Source organism: Hyalella azteca, unplaced genomic scaffold (assembly GCF_000764305.2).
Source record: "Hyalella azteca isolate HAZT.00-mixed unplaced genomic scaffold, Hazt_2.0.2 contig5880, whole genome shotgun sequence".
Lineage (NCBI taxonomy): Eukaryota > Metazoa > Arthropoda > Malacostraca > Amphipoda > Hyalellidae > Hyalella > Hyalella azteca.
Genome location: NW_025936059.1, coordinates 586,375 through 605,670, shown reverse-complemented (window position 1 = coordinate 605,670; position 19,296 = coordinate 586,375). Strand labels below are relative to the sequence as shown.

Genomic DNA, 19,296 nt, shown 5'->3' with positions numbered 1-19,296 from the left:
CACTGGGAGTGTGGTGTGGGAATTGCCTGAATTGGGATTTGGGAGTGCCAGAGTGGTATATATATTTTTATAATACAATAATGAATATATAATTGAATAGGCTGTCTGCTGTATTAGAGAAATCCTACCTTACATTGAATGATTGAAATCTAGATTTCTAGACATTCTGACTGAGTCAAGTTGGCAGTTTCCATTGTCTTTCCTATTTTTATTTAATTTTACAATGTTAGTATGTAAAAACAATTTTTTTCTATATTTTTAAATGAAATATATTTTTATTACTCAAAAGGTAAAAATTCATAAGTTATTATAAAAGTATAAAAAATAACTTCTAGCTATTTCTAAAATTTCTATTTAATTTTTTTTAGATAATGCATAATTGCAGCATGAAACTGACAAGGTAAGAGTTAGGTTTGCCATTAAAGTGACACATAACCACTGACCTTGTTGCCCTACTAAAAAAAAAAAGTTTTTTCTTTAAAAGCTAGCAATTTCATAAATTGTGGTACAATAGTTGATGGAAATATATTCTTGTAGGATAAACGCGGTATATTCCGACACATTAAGGACGCATTGAGAAATGAAAAACTATAAAAAAAACCGTATGCGTTAAGTAAGTTCTGTTGCCTTCACATGACTCTCGAAACACTTCACTACGCGTCAGCAACAATGAAACGTCACAAAATGTTGCCATATTTATTAAAAAGCCTTTAGAATGGAAACCTACCAAATCCCTATATTCCGTCACTTTGTGTGGCAACATTCAATGAATGCATGGAACTAAAACAAAGCTTAATATAAAGGAAAAGCTGGAGAGGTGACGGAATTACCTACGATGTCGGAATATACCGCGTTTACCCTAACTGTAAAAATCATTTTAATAAAAATCTTTACAACAATCATATATTAATATATGACTTGGATAAGTTGGACTGAACTAATTCAGGGGCATGAAACACAGCTATGCAATTGTTTTTTTTTTTTGTGGTCTTAATCAAATTATCCAATGCTTGCATTTTGTTATTCAAGTGTTTCAAAGGTTGCCTGTGGCAACAGTAATGAATCATCATTATGAAGTTTTGTATTGCTCAAAATGCAGTTTTTGCATGCATACAAGTATTGCGCTACCATCAAAATTTTCTCCAGTATGTATTTCTCATTTAGTTTTCTTCTCAATTATTATGTTCTAATCTTACCCAATTATATTGAGCAGCTCAGCATTGGATTACCATTGGCAGTGGCAAGCTTCACAGTGAACAAACCAGTATCAAGTATCCGAAAATGAAGGTGGAAATCCTTCCAGCTCTCTCGGATAACTACATGTATCTTGTAAGTGTATTAATCATCAGTGACACATGAGTTGTCACTTAGCCAATGCTACATTTAGCTTACTGCTTGACAATAACATTTATTTATATAAATAATACTAAAGGAATAATGACATGTTTGGTTTATTTACATAATAATAATTGAAGGCCTGTGATGTATATTTGTTCTCTGGCAATGCAAGTGGCAAAGAAACTATCATAGACAATTTAAGAATTCTTCTGAGTACTTGAAGGCTTGTTGCCTAGACCATTATATATGGTATACCTATACTACCAAAATACTTTATAGATTGGCTTTGCTTTACCTATTTTGAATCACATGAAATAACATCATGTCATGAATTTGTTAATAAATGACTCTGAGTAATTATTTCCTGCTGTAAAAACAGTAAAATAACTCTATAAAGTGTATTTCAAGGCTATAAGATTAACTATGTGCCCTCATCTATGGCAGCATTCTAAATCTTCATATTATCTGACTAAAGAGATTGATTTAGAACTCTAAAGATACAAATCAAAAATCTTAGGAATCAACATGTCAAACATAACCTATTATGTAATGCTGGGACTAAAATACTATACTATAATAATGAATGGTTCCCATGTGACTACCATTAATTGCAAATTTATTGACAGATCATAGATGAGGTGACCAAAGAGGCTGCCATAGTGGATCCTGTTGCTCCCCAGACTGTCTTGCAAGCTGTCAAAGATGCTCAAGTGAAACTGACTACTGTTCTCACCACCCATCACCACTGGTATGTCCTCATGTCCTCACCACCCATCACCACTGGTATGTCCTGATGTCCTCACCACCCATCACCACTGGTATGTCCTGGTGTCCTCACCACCCATCACCACTGGTATGTCCTGATGTCACCACCCATCACCGCTGGTATGTCCTCATGTCCTCAACACCAATCACCACTGGTATGTCCTGATGTCACCACCCATCACCACTGGTATGTCCTCATGTCCTCACCACCCATCACCACTGGTATGTCCTCACCACCCATCACCACTGGTATGTCCTCACCACCCATCACCACTGGTATGTCCTCACTGGTTCCCTGGCAGCTCATCATAAGAGACATTTCATCTAAATCAATATAACCTGACCAAACCTACATGTACTTAAGTTTGCAAAATGCACTTTTGCAAATTGAAATTTCATTGTGGTATGATATAATAATGATAATAATGATAGGTCTGGTGTGATGACATGTCTGGCCACCGTCCTCACCACCCCTCCCCAATAGTTTGCTCTCATCACACATCACAAAGCCCTTTGCTCTCATCACACATCTCCTTGATGTAGTTTTTTTTTTCTTCTTGAGGTATCTGCTCATAACTGGGCAAAATCGAGAGTAACCTAAACGTAAACATGGAAGGTGTAATATGTGAATGTGTTAAGAGTAAAAATATACGGTACATCATTTAATTGATGAAATGCATTTCTTTCTCCAAAACTTTTACTAAACGTAGGTAATAAATATGACGTGAATATGACAGAGTTGAAATGTTTTGGTAAATATAATGATTCTATGTGCCAGGGATCATGCAGGTGGCAATGAAGACCTGGTGAAGCAAGCAGGCTTGGACCTGAAAGTGTATGGTGGCGATGAGCGCATAGGAGCCCTGACTGAGCACGTCAAGCATGGAGACACTCTCTCGGTGGGGCGTCTGCACATATCTTGTCTGGCTACTCCTTGCCACACCCGCGGCCACATCTGTTACCATGTCACCTGTCCTGAAGACGGCACTCGCACTCCGGCCGTCTTTACAGGTGCGTTTCCTTAGACAAGTTTGTAATAGTACTTATTCAGTTTGTTATTATACCTAATTTTCAGTCGAATTGGTCTGGTTTGTGATGCAATTACGGACAAACAACTTCCAGGAGAGATTTTTCTCTTGAACTTGATACCATTTACTATTGATTTTTTTAGTTGACTTGATTGCTCGTCCTTGTTTTATTTCTGAAGGAAAGCTCACTTGCTCCGTTTTTCTTTAAAAGATGTTTTCTTAACAGCTAATATGATGCAATGCTCAAAGAAAACAACACTAATGCTATTCACTACAAGTTTTATTAATTATCTCAATTCTAGTAAATCTATTAATATTTGTCACAGTTTGTTCCTATGTTAGCGAGAGTATTTTGAAGCTTGACACTGGATATGTGTATAGACTTTTTGATCGCGTTTCCACAATTCCTATCGAGTCGGAATATTGACTGGAACTAAAAACTTTATTCCTAGCAGTTGGATCAAGAGGCCTTGTAGAACAGAGTAGAGGAAGGCCAATTATGAAATTGCGATGTTATTTTTAATTTGGTAATCTCTAGAAATGAAAATTAATATGCAACCTTCACAGCATGTTTGTGCAGCATTTCTGAAAGGTAGTTTTTATTGTAGCAAGATGTTGAAATTTATTTAGGTGTGAAATTTATACATTGCCTCGACTGGAAAAATGACAATTAGGGGCTGTAATTTAGATTATTTTGCGCACAAAGACTTGATTAATCATAGAATCAACAAACTTTGCAGGGGACACACTTTTCTTGGGTGGCTGCGGCAAGTTCTTTGAAGGTGATGCAGAACAGATGCACACAGCTCTCATCAAGATCCTGGGAGTTCTGCCAGATAATACTGCAAGTTCAGCTTCATTGGAGCTATTCTGTACATTATACACATTTCCATTCAGCAGATGAATTGGATTTATTTGTGTATTTTTAATTCACCTAGCAAAAAATAATTTAGTGATGGAAATATCTTAAGAACTACGGTACCAAAGTTGACCTTCCTTCTAAAGTAGTTTTTCCCAAACTGCAGTACACATAGCACTATTTGTATGTTATTTCCTTACCTGTAGCTGGAGCAAAGTTCGTGTCATGAACGATGTTTTAGATTGGTAGTGATTTTTCATCCCAAAAAAATGTTTACTTGTTGCTCTCTTTACATTATGAGGCAGTTATTTGCAGGCATTGATACGCCTCTAATCTGGTTACAGCGTCCCATCGTGAAATTCAAATGCACTCACTTAAAACGTTACTCATTGGCGTGTCAAGCAAGATGAAACAAATGCTTAATAATAGCGGCTAATTAGTTGAAAAACCTCTTGCCTCCAAGTGGTACTCTATCATCGAAAGTTTAGAAATCGCTGCTCTAGAGTATATTTTATTTCTAGCTCGATCATTTTGAGGGCATTGTACAGATTGTTAATCATTTAGGTAATTCAAATAGTTAAGTGCTCATTATTTCAGAGTATTTTGGTGAATATTATTTCGGAATCTCGAATATTTACTCCACACTGATGTCTAATTAATAATATTTGGGTACAGGACGTGTTCTGTGGTCACGAGTATGCACTGAGCAACCTTCAGTACGGACTGCACGTGGAGCCCGACAATCCTGCCGTTAAAGCAAAACTGGACTGGGTTACGCAGCGCCGCGACGCTGGCCTGCCCTCAGTGCCTTCCACCATCGGTGAGACGGCAATGAACGTTCCATTTCTAATTCTGTTATGGAAATTGCACATTTTGAAAAGGAATGCAATTTATGAACAATCATTTGAGGCTGTAAATTTATCATCGAACTGTGAAGGCCACGTAGAACTATTTCCAAAAATAATGATGAAGATACAGAGGTTAGGCTGCACAGAACCATGCTGCCTTGTCCTTTGTAACCTCATCATTTTTTTGGGCAATTGCTGATTTTCTTAAAACCAGGAGTGAAATTTATGATCTAATTATTTTTAATTGAACATGAAATGCGTTCATGATAGTTGCTGCATTAGAAGTGCCACAGATATTCAAAACTTTTTTGTCAACGAATCTTCATTCAACCTGTTACATAATTTTTTTTGTCCACTTCATCGATTCAATGTGAGGGGTTTGGTCATTCATTTAAGTGTTGAAGTCATTTTTAGAAAAAAAATGCAAAGATTAATTTTATCAAATCAGATCCAAAATATCCTATAGATTAATTCAAACATGCGCTCGAATATTGCTGTAATTCATCCGAAAATGTTTGTACAGGAGAAGAGAAGCAGTACAATCCCTTCATGCGCGTGGACGAGAGCAGCGTGAGACAGCACTGCGGTACCAGCGACAGCATCGACACCATGCGGGCTCTTCGGGACCTCAAGAACAACTGGAAGCCTGCTGCGTAAGCTCGTGGAAAAGCCTCATCCATTTTTGTTACTGTTATTATTTTCAGCTATTCGGTATAAGATCGTTTATAATCTACAGAAACTTAGTTGATGACCGTTAATTCAACAACTTGAAGTTCTTTATAGCTCAGGCTGGCGAAGTTTAAGTTGATAAAATTATGCAAGCATTATCATTGAAAAGTAAAGACTTTATATCTACATTCCTAAATATTGTTGATTAATGGACCTTTGGCCTGTTATTCTTAGAATTAGCACAGAGTGCAGACCAAGGCCTAAATTAGAATCCGTCTCTGCGAGATTAATAATATTTAGTCCCTTATTACTGATCACTGGCAACCATGGATGAGCGAGTTGACTTAAATATGGCTTGATGTGAGTTTAAGTAAAGTACTGTGTAACATGTGGGGTTCGTTATATGAAAATGCAATTTGAAGCCCAAATCAAATGTTTGTTTTTTGTGGTATTCTAGGATAAATATAATGTTTTCATGTTAACACGATGACTATGTATTGGTACATGTGCGTACCACGAAATGTATTTCTCCAGGAGGTAGTGGTACATAATTCAGGTTGCCTAAAATCGGCCAATTCCGAGAACAAAAAAGGCCGAAAATTCAATGTATACTAGTTTATTTGTAGGTTCCGCTATAAAAATTCCATTTATTTTCTTTTTGCAGTATTTAAAATTTAATTAGGAAGTACCCCTATCATAAATTTTAGCCGGCCAACGCAATTGAGAAAAACTAAATCACGGATATTGTCCGGAAAAAATGGCCGTTTGGGAACCTTGCTTAAAAAAAGTACAAAAAATGAAATAATAGTACCAGATGAAGCAATCGTAGTCAACGTGTTAACGTTCAAAATATGTGTTTGGAATACAGCTTTTATCTAAAAAATAAGAGTAATTTGTAAAATATTCGCAATTTATTACTTTTGTAGACTATAATAGCTGCAGGAAATAGTATACTAAAAATCAGTTGTTTCAGAAAAAAATACTTTCATTGCTTTCATCGTTTCATTTTGGTTCCTTATTGGTGACGTTATTTTCTTGCATAATAATTTCAAATCAATTATTTCTATACATTGATTCATTTACATATTTTAAATATTTCTACTCATTGAATCTTTGTAAAATAAATAACTCAACATTCTAGATAGAAAAGTTACCATGGTGAAATTTAAATGACAAAGTAAAAATCAAGAAACCATTTAATGGCGATTTATTAATGAGCCATTTTATCACAAAAGACGCGTTTAACCTATTAACATGCGTTTTTTCAAGCAGTTTTACTATATACGATAAATTCTATGGATAAAGTGGTTCAGATACTTTTATATGAATTATTTAGTGCTATTTTTATTCCTCTGTTCCCCTCTCACAATTCAATATGTACATGTACAACTATATTCAAACTTTGGTGTCAAGTAATATCTCGAGCGTCTAGTAGCAAAATGAATTCTAGAGTTCAGTCCACCAGTAGTAGAGATATATTTAGGGTCAAGACATTCACTGCAAAAGTGATCATTGAAAAACAATAATTCACTTTTTCAGTAACTGCCAGGTCCCAAAATTCATGTTGATCGCTCGCAGGCGCTAAAAACGTGCAATATTTTACATAGAAATATTTGAAGCGTGGAGTACAAGACTATTAGTATAATTCCAATATGAACAAACAAAGATTGAGCTATAAAAAATTATCACCTTCGCATGTGATGCGTCCTATTTTATTATAGAAGAAACGAGACTGATGAACTCCTTAGGCTTGTCGGCATGTAACCAATGGCCGGCGCCTTCCACAAAGTGAAACTCGGACCTTGGGAACACTTCCCGTATGCGTTCGATGTCCCTCTTACTGCACGAAAAAAATGAAAGATTTAACCCAAGCTCATCCAGTTTAATGTACTAAAAAGATTTGAGAAAGCAAATCTAAAGAAGATCTCATTTTATTTCAACTACATTACTCGTATATTTTCATATTGAGTGAAATTCCTATTTCTGAAGAAAATCAGAGAAGGCCCAATCTATGGTATGATAAAAAGTTGTGGGACAAACCTTAATCACAGTAGACACATTTTGCTTTAAAGGATACTATCAAACATAATATATATGCAAGGTCTAATACTATAAGTAAACTAAAATACTCAACAAGCAGGACATTACTTGATGTAATCTGAAAGCGCTCCGCCAATAAATGAAGTCGGCCCTTCATACTGGCCGGGCAGTTCATCCAAAGGGAAGGTGCAGATGTGTGGATTGAAGCACAGGCTAATGGCATCCAAATTCGCTTTCCACTTGAAACCATCATCAGCCTTGTATAAATTAGTCAAGAGGAATTGTCTCACACCAGTTTCCTGGAAAATTTGTAACGAATTGTAATATGACATATTTTATACGGTACAATTATATTTCCAATTACATGTAAAAATTGGAATGACATAAAAAATACACAAATGTAGGTTTTAGAAAATAATTTAGAATAGTTTACTATACTATTATCATTATTATAAGGATTTAATGAATTTTCATCAGAATATCACTGACGGGCACGATTGGTAGTAGCATCTCATCAACCACTTTCCGAGCCTGTGGCAAGTTGAGATGTGAAGGCAACTCTATTCGCCTCATCATTTCTACGAAGCGAGGTAATGTGGAAATGCTCTCAGAAACCCCAAAAGGAGAGATATCCAGCACCAGCAGCTCACGAATCATGGCTGCCTGTAAGATCATTAAGTTCAACATAGGACGCGATAGAACATTAAAAAAAATTGTCCCACGACTGGGAGCAATGGGGTCATAATTACTATTTATTATTAACTCTATTAAATAATTCTCAATTACTGTGAACAGTCGAAATAAGCTAACTTTAATTAAAAATTAGGATAATAAAAACTCGTCCCACTCTTGCCAAAGCTTTCAATAATTTAGAATGTGTTAATTCAGTAAAAGCAATGATCATTAAATGAATTGTAATTGTTGTGTAACAATATATAAAGTTTAATATTTTTATCCCACAAAATTGATAATACACTCCTTTATGAAGTATCCAAATATAGGAACGAATTGCCTAGACAAATAATGACATAAAATACAATGTTTTTTTAAAACTCACATCAAGAGTTGCTGGTCACACAAAGAACTTGGGTGCCGGTCATTATGTTGCAAAAAAAGGCAATGCAACACTCACATCTAGTAGGGCCGCTGCCATGGCTGTGCGCCCACCCATGCTGTGACCCATCACGATGGCTGAAGAAAAACCTTCTGAGTGCAGGAAAGCAATCTGGAAAAGATATATCATCATGAATATTTCAAAATTGTCATAATTTCTAAAATAGCTTTTAAGTTTTACTAGATTGATATAGAATACATATTGTACTGGAGAATTTCTAAGCCAATACACACCAGATCTCTTGCCATTAGTTGGTACGTCATGGTGGGTGTGTGAGGAGACTCTCCATGGTTGCGGGCATCCAGTACATAAACCTGAAGTTAAAAATTGCATACATATACATAGTCAGTAAAAGAACAAGTTATTGGTTAATTTGTTTAAACATATAATTTCACAAGTTTGTACTGAAAACAGTATGAACCTTTCTTTATGAGACAATGCCATTGATTTCATTTGCAGCCAAACTGGAGCATAAAATAAAACAGGCATCCTTAATTTTATATTTAGAGTGGAATATTAACACAGAAGAGCGAATGGCTTTCAAATATAGCATGAATATAACAATGATAAGTATAAATATCAGGATAGGCTGTGCCTTGAGTGAAGAATGAAAAGGCTTTGTTTAAACTATCCTGCAACTAAGCAAAGAAGGAGTAACAGGGCTGGGATCATCTTTATTGATTGTAATCTTCAATATATTAGAATTAAGATGACAAAATCATAACTTACAGTCCTTGATGTTGAATGGACCAGGGCTTTTGAGATGCTCTTCCAGTTATTTTTGCTCCCCAAGAGACCATGTAAAATGATTAATGGGGTGCGCTTGTCTCCAGCAATTTTTTCGAAGCTCAGGGCCACAGGTGCATTGGCTTTTCTGAATTGAAGAAGTTTAGAAAAAATTATATGAAGAATGAACAACATCAAAAAGTTTTAAACTTATTATGGAAACCATATCAGTAGATATGAAAAGATTACAACACCAAAAAATATTTTTGCATTGAAGTCAATGAATTGTGACTGCTCGTGAATGACACTAATGACATATCAGTAGATATGAATAGATTACAACAACAAAAAATATTTTCGCATTGAAGTCAATGGCCAGGCAGTTCATCCAACTGCTCATGAATGACTAGATGCAACATCACTTCAATACATACCTACAACAAAACAATTTACGTTTTCTTTAAAAACTTCCTGAGAATGAAATAACAAAAAATAGTACTTAAAATACAAATGAATAATTAGCAGGAATAATGCCACTTATGCTTGATATTTATATATAATCTTTAAAATTTAAGAGTCAAATTGTCTATGCAATTTGCAGCTTTAATAACAATATTGTTAATTTCAAAGATTAGTAGAGAAGTAAATGCGATTGATCCTTTCAAACCCCTCATAAAAAGAACTGTAATAATATACGTTTAAAAATTACTTTTTAAAGACAACACTTCCAAAGAATCCAGTATCTCCAATCTTACAGATGTACAATGAATTTCTCATCTAATTTTCAAAAATTAAAAAATTAACTTTTTATTTTTTTTAATGTATATAAATTTTTTTAATATATAATTTTTTTTCAAAATTATTTATTATGTTAATTGATTCATGCATTGCCTCTGACTTCACACAAGTGTGCAAAATTTCAGATCAATTAGACAGGTAAAAGTGTGTCAAATACCAGTTATAATAAATTCTGCCAATTGATTCATGCATGGTCTCCAACTTTACGCAAGTGTGCAAAATTTTAGATCGATTGGAGAGGTAGAAGTGTGTTAAAAATCGTTTATAAGATTTGTAGCAGACAGACAGACAGACAAACAAACAAACAAGAAGTGAAGTTAAAGAGAAGTGTTTTAAAAGGATTGACTTGGAACATTTTGACATTTAAGAAAAGAAACTCTATCCTCAAAAAGTTCTTGCTTCAGAAAATTTGTCTTGATGGCTCATGAAGTATATACACCATATGATAACTGCAAAATACAATAAAAAGATAAATTTTAAATATTTACAATGTTTCAATTATTATCACAAAAAGGTAAGTGCTAAAAATGGTCCAAGTAACCCCATTTTACTAAACCCTGTTTTGAACCACATTTTGAAATTTCAATGCAATTATTTATTGTCTTAATAAATTAAAAAGCAAATAAAATTGTAATTCTAAATTCAACTAATATTTTGCTGCATGCTATTATTCCGATATATTTAAAAAATGCAATTTATGTCCACGTGACATCTTGATACAGTAGCTATTGTGAAATGTGCTTACCCTGGATACTACACACTCATTGTGTAATATTTAATGCACTCCCAATACAAATCAAACCCAGTTAAATTAATTGCTGCAAATTCACATCAGGATAGAAACTAAGAAAATATAATGGCATCCACAACACAAAGCTTCAACAGTTTCAATGAGAGGTTAACACAAACAGGCTTAGAAATTTTGATATAAATTCCGAATAATTTTAGATAATATCTTGAAAACAAAGTAGGAATAATTTCAGGTAGAAAATCAGTGGAAAGGAAATGACACCAGATTTGAAAAGTCAGGTAAAAATGGCTATTTTTCTCCAGAATATCATTGCAGCCAATATCATCAGATATAAATTTTGGTCAATATCATCAGCTGAGAGCTGACAGAGGTTGGTATTGGAAACAAATTTGGATTGTGGAAAATCTACTTCAAACTGCTAATTCTTGATGCTGAGCTAAAACAACAATTGCTCTCAAGAAGAAATAAGACAACAAGGTAAAGAACAACGGATAAAAAAAAAATCAACAGTGAATGGCAATAAATTGCTAACATCACTCTTACTTACTAGTATACAAGTTATTCAAATTCCACATTGAGAAAAGTACCTTGAGAAATCTTGCTTGACACAAACACTTCTCATGCATTTGCATAATTCTGTTTGGAATAATGATCTCCTGATAGCCAGTTGTAACATTGAGAGAATAAAATCTGAAATAATTCTCCAGTTGAAAGCTGTAGAGATGAAAAAGTACATTATATACATTATACAAAAAATTGTTGGATTCATAAAAATCATAGACATGGAAAATTGGAAATTACTTTTTTCTATCAAGCATTTTACAAACTAGATAGCATATGTAGTTTTTTTTCATTTCTATACAAGAAAAGTAACATTACTTAGGCCTTGTACTGCCAAGCAATACATAAATGAAGAAAGACTGCAAATTTTTCCCTCATTCTATGAAAACTGCCTAATGGAAAAATGTCTTCCATGGCTGTTATATTAAAAAATTTCTGATCTTCTATTTTGGGCTTATGCCAGTATGGAATATAGGTATCTACCTTCTAACCAACCTGGACTATTAGACTGGAAATGAGATGAAAAATCCTATTCTTGCGGTCAATTTCACCTACTCCTATGGCCCATGACTAGTTTCAGCAATAAATATTAAAAATAAGGTAATTTTTTGCCCATGAATTTTTGTGAATCACTTGTCATATGGTCTTTTTTCCTTCTGCAATTTAAGAGAATTCTCTCCAATATTCCATATGTGCCTTCTGAGCCACAACAAGAGCTTAAGGCAATGATTGAGAACCACGAGGCTACGAACAGGATCGGCTCTTCCCTATGAATTTCTTCACAAATTAGGCTTAAGTTTACTCCTAGTCCAATTAGTTAGCTGACCGTTGGCCATTCCTCAGCCACCTGAAAGTGACCAGTTGCCACGAGAAAGGGGCTGGCTATGATATCATATTACAAAGAGTACAAGCTCGAGGGTAGGGACTGGCCAAGCTTTGGGCAGTTCAAGGATTTTACATGATGGTCGCAAAAACCTCGCTCTCAGACTTTGCTTGGTTCTCAATCAGGGCCTTAAAGTTTGTTAGCATCACAATGGCATCTACCAATGATGGTTGTTCAGGGGTCAGGTGGCAGAGGCTATGAGTCAGGTTATGTCTCCTTAAAGACTGGGCCAATTGGCTGTAGGTGTTCTCTTATGTTAATGTGGCTTGTGGGGAGGGCAAGTTGCTGTGTAAGTGCCTTGGGATTTATACACATCTGCTTCACTGCTCAAGTTGTACTTGCCTAGATGCTAGAAGGCTGGAAGGAAGATTCTTTTGGTGCACTTGTAGTTGTGACAAATTTTTTACTGCCTGGCTAATTTGGTTTTCAATGGTGTGATCTTTTGAAAGAGGATTTCTGAACATCAAGTCTGTTTGCCTCCTGGCAGAGTCATAGGACATGCCATCACTTGTCAGCAGGTCTATTGCCTTTAGCTTGTATGTTGTATCGACATTCTCTATGACTGGCAATATGAGGTCATCCAAAATTTGTGGTTGATGCACACACTTCTTTGGAGTGGTTTCCTACACAGAACAGGCAGTGCATGGGTCATGGGTGCTGTGCATTCACTGGAGAGGTGTTTAGGTTTTTGACATCTCTAGCATCTGAGTGGGGTTGGGTTGTGCATTGTAGATTCTTACTTTATATGCAATAAAATGAGAGGACTTTTTTTGGGAGTTGGGCCAGCAGGTGATGTATGAAGATGGTTGGAGTCATGATTGCAGGAGAGGGCCAGCTGCATCTTGTGTTGGTATTTCCAGGACAATATCCTTGTCAAGTTATCATCACTGCTAGGGCAGCAGGCTGCTAGCCTGGCTTAGCATGTCAGACAGCCGGACTCACTGACTCAGACTCTGACATTATCATTGTGCATGTATTTTCTTCAATCACATATTACAATTTACAATAGTAATGCAGAAAATATAATATATGCTATTTATAAATGTGACAAGTCCACCAAGCAAATAGTTAAGGAAAAACACAACAAAATAATTTTCTTCACATTGGTGATATAGAGATGAAGTTATAGGCTACTAGCCTACTAGGGCAAGTATTGATGTAACAATTTTACATAGCTATTAGTTGATGCAATTCTGCCAATCAGAGTCAAACAGTTCTGATATTGATAACAAAGGCAATAGTAGTCTAGTAGATATGTCACAAAAGACAAAACAATGCAAGAATTCTAATTTCTAAGTGATTAGTCTAAAGACATAAAATATATACCGGTAGGTACATACTGTCAAACGGGGTAAAAAGGGACGGTTTTGAGCGTTTTTTGTTAATAACTTCTTACCATGAAACATTTCAGAAACAAGTTTGGGCTCATTTTAAAGGTCTTTGCAAGGGCTATCACATGGCATCTCCAAAAAAATTCTATATGCTATTTGTAAGGTGCTAGACACAATACAAATGGCTCCTGAATTAATCTGGAAATAGGGACACTTGAAATAAAACTCAATTTTAAACATTTGAAGCATGCAGAGTGTACTCATCCATTATTATCAGTACTTTGAAGTCCTCCTCTTTCATTGTAGATGATGTAGATGTAAAATAAATGACATTTTCTGTGATTTTTACTTGTTTTTCCTTTATTGATCTGATATTACCATATCCATTAATTACCCCATTATTAATGTGATATTACTGTATCCATGGACATGCCATTGAGCATTGACAATGACCTTGTCCACTGCAAGCTTCATATCAGCAGCCATATATCATTTCTTCTGTATCTGTAAGCTTACAGGATGGTTTGTAATTTCTCACAATTTTAATCGAGTCTAGTGATTTCACTATAACAAAAAAGATTGTGAAAAACATACCTGAAACAGAAAATAATGTTTTAGTGACAACCATCATATGTTTTGATGAAATAAATCATAGTTTAGGTCAATTACTTTTCATTCTATGATGCCCGGTGCACAATTAACAATTCTATATATAGCATTCTATGCACAATTTTGTGATGACCGATGATGCACAAATTTTTTGATAAGAGAATTTTTTTTGCCAAGCAAGGTAAATGTAATCAAAGTTTTGTTGTTAATCAATTTTTTTTGTTAACTGGAGCCTTTGCTAACTGAGGTTCTACTGTAAATGCATTTTTTAAGAGTGTCCCTAATTACCCCAGGGGGGGGGGTGTCCCTTAACTCCCTTTTTACCCTGTCATGCAGAAATGGCTGCCATTTTTTGTTGGAATGAGATACCTAGGCAAATTCTGTCAATTACATTTTCAAGCCGAAACCTGAGTGCAACTTTTATGCAAGTAAAATTTTTTAATATGGTGAATATTTTTTTTGGCTCCAGTCCTCCAGAGTCCAGACCTTAGCAGAGGTTCTTTTCCAAAATCACACTTTTCATACTTTTTTTCAACGATTTTTTAGAGATAGTAAATGTTTGATTTCTTGACTAGCTTCATACATAATAGATAGTAAAAATGTTGAAGTTGATGCCACTATTTTTAGTTTTGCAATATTTTGATTAGTTTAGCTGCTACAACATTTCTACAAAATGTGGGACTGGGACGCGCGTCCCTATTTACCCCGCCCATCCCTCTTTACCCCGTTTGATGGTAACACACTTAAACACAGTGGCAGTTACAGCATAGGTATGATTCTAATTTCTAACTCTAAGACATACTGTAACAAAAATAATAATACAGTAATAAATGAATAAATCCAAAGCAGCAGTTGAGCAGATGACAAGTTACCTAGTAATAGGATAGGCTAATGAAGTAATGATCATGTAGCCAAACTGCCAAAGCCAGCCTAACCAGGGTTTCAAGAAAAATAATTTAGCCTTAATAAGACTCGTAGTATAATGTATAAGAGAAAAAAAATAATATTGAAATACAATGCAAGAATTTTAACTGCCTTAATTTAAACTTTGGTTGGCCTACAGGCTACTGAGTGTGAGTTACAGTGAGTAGAGTGAGTACACAGTACAGACCTACATCCATCGTTCTACTCCTACGTCCTACCTAGTACCTTCTCAAAAAGAAGAGGACTGAGGAGTCTGGAGGGGAGAGAAAGCCCCGCTGTGTTCTTGATGCTGGACGGACCCTTGGCTAAATTATGCCTAAATATACTCATGAGTCGTGCTCGTGGAGTCGTGGTACCTATATATTATATAAAGTATAATCCAAAATCAAGTAATATGTGATTCATAGATGATTATTTGCCGGTTACCTTTACGAAATCAAGGGCGATAGACACTAGATATGTTTACTTGATGAACGCAGCTGAGTGACTCTCCGGCTCTCCCACACTGCAATGACCGTCACTCCGTCAGTCCGACGCAGACTGTGATCCTGTCAGGTTTTGTTCTGAAGGCACAAGACCGCTCAACGCTCACTTGTCACTTCTCCGATTCTGTCGGGCCTACACTTCAGCGCCGAGATCACTGTTATGTTAAGAGGCCCGTTCACGGACGCTCCAACTCTAAACTCGGCACACTGGGCGAGAGCAGTGTAAATTTCAGCGGCAGCGTCTGGCAGCGTAGTGACGTGGCCGAAAGTGCGCGAGAATAATGAAGTATGAGCTGCACATTAATTGTGCATAGATTTTTTTAGTTACGTCGAGGTAAACATTTTCATTACTATTTAAATTCTCCCTATTTCCCGAGTTAGCGCAAAATTTATCATCTTCACTGCAGACAGCGGCTTATTTTTCACTAATAGATGAACCGTTCGCTGCAGAGAGGAGAAATTCAGTGCACTGCGAACAGTGTCCACCAGTCTATTCTGATCATTCAGGCTGTTCATGATTATTAGCAATTCAAAAGTTCAGGAATAAAGACATACAAAAATTTCTATTTACAAATTATATTTTACAGTCGCATTCACGGACTGTCGAAATCCGCGCTACGCTACCATATTCGAACTGCATGTAAACGCGAGACAACAGCGAGCCTTGTAGTGGGGAAGGTTAGGGTTGAGGAGTGATTTACTGCTGTCACGGTGCTGTGGGCCCATGGCAGTGTACGAGTGCGGTGTGTCCCCTCGTCCCCTCACCTACCTAGTATAACTATACATAACTGTATAGTTATTTACTGCACTGTATAGTTATTAGGTGTAGTATATTCTTATTATGTGCACTGTTTAGTTACAGGCTTCTTTGCATTCTTATATAGATTTGTTCAAGGACTGAATGACGGATATCATTCATTAATAAATATTGTAACGTAGCAATGTCAACGTTGTTTGAATATGTACATATTAATTCATGGACAACATCATCGTTAACACGTTGACTACGATTGGTTCATCTTGTACTTTTGTTCCATTTTTCTAGTACTATTATGGAAGAGGGTTGCCAGACTTTCTTTTTTTACCGGACAAATTCCGCGATTTAGTTTTTTCAATTTAGGTGGTCGGCTAAAATTTATGATAGGGGCTGTAAGGCCCTAAGGGGCGCTTCCTAATTTACTAAAAAAAATTGAATTTTTACATCGGAACCTACAAATATACTAGTATATATTGAGTTATAGGCCTTTTTGTTCAAGGACTTAATTGGCCGTTTTTTAGGCCATCTGGCAACTCTGAATTATATACCAGGAGAAATACATTTCGTGGTACGCATATGTACCAATACGCAGTCAACGTGTTAATATCGCTTCGAATTTATTACTATCTGCAAACGAATTTTTTTGTCATGATTTTATTTGATATTTAATTAGAAGCTCTTCCAGAAACATCCATCGCAATATTAAGTGCGAGAAATTTCAAATCATAACATAAGGTGAAATATAGAGAGATGTTCAGACAGTTTGCTGATTTGATCCTCACCTCAACCTCCCCAGAAATTTGATAGGTAAGGGTATCTGCTCTCCCCTACGAGCTCACCACCATAATTGTAAACGTCGTTCGTTGGCGGGTTGGCACTTTAAACCCTGCCCCTCACCCCTCCTCACCCCCAAACACAGAATGTCACTCTACATTTATGCCTATAGTCCATGTATGAATGTAGAATTTTATTCTTGAAACGTTAAAAAAGCCACTGTGATTAGCTTCCCATATCCTTTTCCTTTCTGCATTCTTTCTTTTCCTGTATCTTACTTCTATGCGTCTTACTTACTTCTATATCCTTCATTAATAAATATTGTAACGTAGCAATGTTACCAGAAGTAAGTAAGAAGTAAGGTTTTATAGGTTTACTACTTACTACTCGCGGACTTCGACAGTCCGTGAATGCGACTGTAAAATATAATTTGTAAATAGAATGAAGGGTTCACATTCCTACTGCGAACCTGTATCTTACTTCTATGATTATGAAGGGGTTTGCATTCCTACTGCGAACCTGTATCTTACTTCTATGATTATGAATCGAATATCGGGGTGCAAGATTTCATCCTCCCTGATAACAGTTGAAATAAAAAGTTTACATAATTTATCTTAATGTCTACGTATTAAAAATAATTAGCCAGGATAGCATTCCAAATTTCAGACTTATATCTTACTTATGAGGGGAGTTATTGGACCTAGTAATAGTTATAAAATTACATTAGCGACTAACGCGGCTGAGCCGGCTGAACGGGCCTCTTAAGTCAACGACCGTGTCCACTGGACCACTGCAACTGCATCCTGCAAGTTTCATATCGGCCGCCATACCTATGCATTTCTTCAGTTAGTTCAGTTCAGTATCTGTAAGCTTACAGGACGGCTTGTAATTTCGCACCATTTTAATTGAGTCAAGTGAATTCACTACAACAAAAATATTGTAAAAACGTACCAGAGACAGAGCTCAGAGTAGAGTGTTCAGTGTAGAGACAGTGAGTACTGAGTCGAGTGACTGAGTGAGACAGAAAGGAATATTTTAGTTGGAGAAATAGGTAAATCATATTTTAGGTTAATTACTTATCAAGTTATCATTCATTTCCATGTTGCCTGGTGCTCAATATTATCTATGAAATTCTATGCACAATTTTGTGATGACTGATGAGTGATGATGCATTAATTTTTCATTAAGTGAAATTAGAAATTTTTGCTGAATGCTGAGTGAGGTAAATTACAATAGCCTAATAGGTAATGATAAATGTAATCAAAATTCTTTGTTGTTGATTGATTTTTTTTTTTGTTAACTGGAGCTTTTCCTAACTGAGGTTCTACTCAATCCCTACAGTATCTACTGTAAATGCACTTTTAGGAAATTAGGGGCCAGGACCAGCGGTAGACCCTTAATTCATGGTGTGGTGGCATTGTAAAATCTAAATTAAATTATACCTATGTAATGGAGGTGCGCAGTGGCCAGAAGTAGGCAGTACTGTCACTACTGTGGTAGCGCACTCTCTCCAAAAGTAGCGGGAGTGCTGCTCGCTCCAAAGCCTCCAATACAAGCCAAGCGTGGAAAACATCTACCTTTACTTTAGGGCCGCAACTAGTTGTTGTCTTTCCTGCAATTTCTGGAACTGCAAGATTTCTGCCAGATGAATTACCTCCTATCTAATTGTTAACAAAAGTGCACAATTGGGCTGCAAGATTCCTAATGTATTAAGAATTTTTCATGTTGGAGCTGCAAGATTTTAGAAGCAAGTAGAAAAATCCTAATCCTGAATTACAAGCAAGCTGGCAGCGTGCTCCTGGTTGCTTGAGTGGGTGCGCAAGCAGGATAGGAGCAAGACAGCCATCCTAGATTCCTGGTGGATCTAAATGATTAAAATGAACAACTAATTTCTAGAATTCCACTATGACTGGGACTGTGACAGCCGCACTGTCTAATATGAGTGGGATTATGAGATACATAGTCATACTCATAGTGACAAACCAGAGATTTTTTAGAATCAGTTCATTTTTAATTTCCTCATTTACTCAAAAGTG

At 35.9% G+C, this 19,296-nt stretch overlaps 2 protein-coding genes across 2 annotated transcripts; one reads left to right on the top strand and one right to left on the bottom strand.

Annotated features, from left to right (window-relative positions):
• The first annotated feature begins 323 nt into the window (after positions 1 to 323).
• LOC108665933 (hydroxyacylglutathione hydrolase, mitochondrial) lies at positions 324 to 6,066 on the top strand. The gene is made up of 7 exons (XM_018152738.2): positions 324 to 400; positions 1,214 to 1,329; positions 1,965 to 2,086; positions 2,882 to 3,114; positions 3,872 to 3,975; positions 4,666 to 4,810; positions 5,362 to 6,066. The coding sequence occupies exons 2-7, from the start codon at positions 1,282 to 1,284 to the stop codon at positions 5,493 to 5,495; spliced, it is 786 nt and encodes a 261-aa protein (XP_018008227.1). The 5' UTR covers positions 324 to 400; positions 1,214 to 1,281; the 3' UTR covers positions 5,496 to 6,066.
• A 619-nt stretch (positions 6,067 to 6,685) lies between these two features.
• Positions 6,686 to 18,088, bottom strand: LOC108665929 (protein ABHD11). Its single transcript, XM_047880671.1, has 8 exons — positions 17,996 to 18,088; positions 15,470 to 15,549; positions 9,391 to 9,535; positions 8,895 to 8,975; positions 8,680 to 8,772; positions 8,037 to 8,210; positions 7,656 to 7,846; positions 6,686 to 7,347 (listed from the first exon to the last, which is right to left on the bottom strand). Exons 1-8 carry the CDS (start codon positions 18,086 to 18,088, stop codon positions 7,215 to 7,217), a joined length of 990 nt encoding a protein of 329 aa, XP_047736627.1. The 3' UTR covers positions 6,686 to 7,214.
• Positions 18,089 to 19,296: the final 1,208 nt, after the last annotated feature.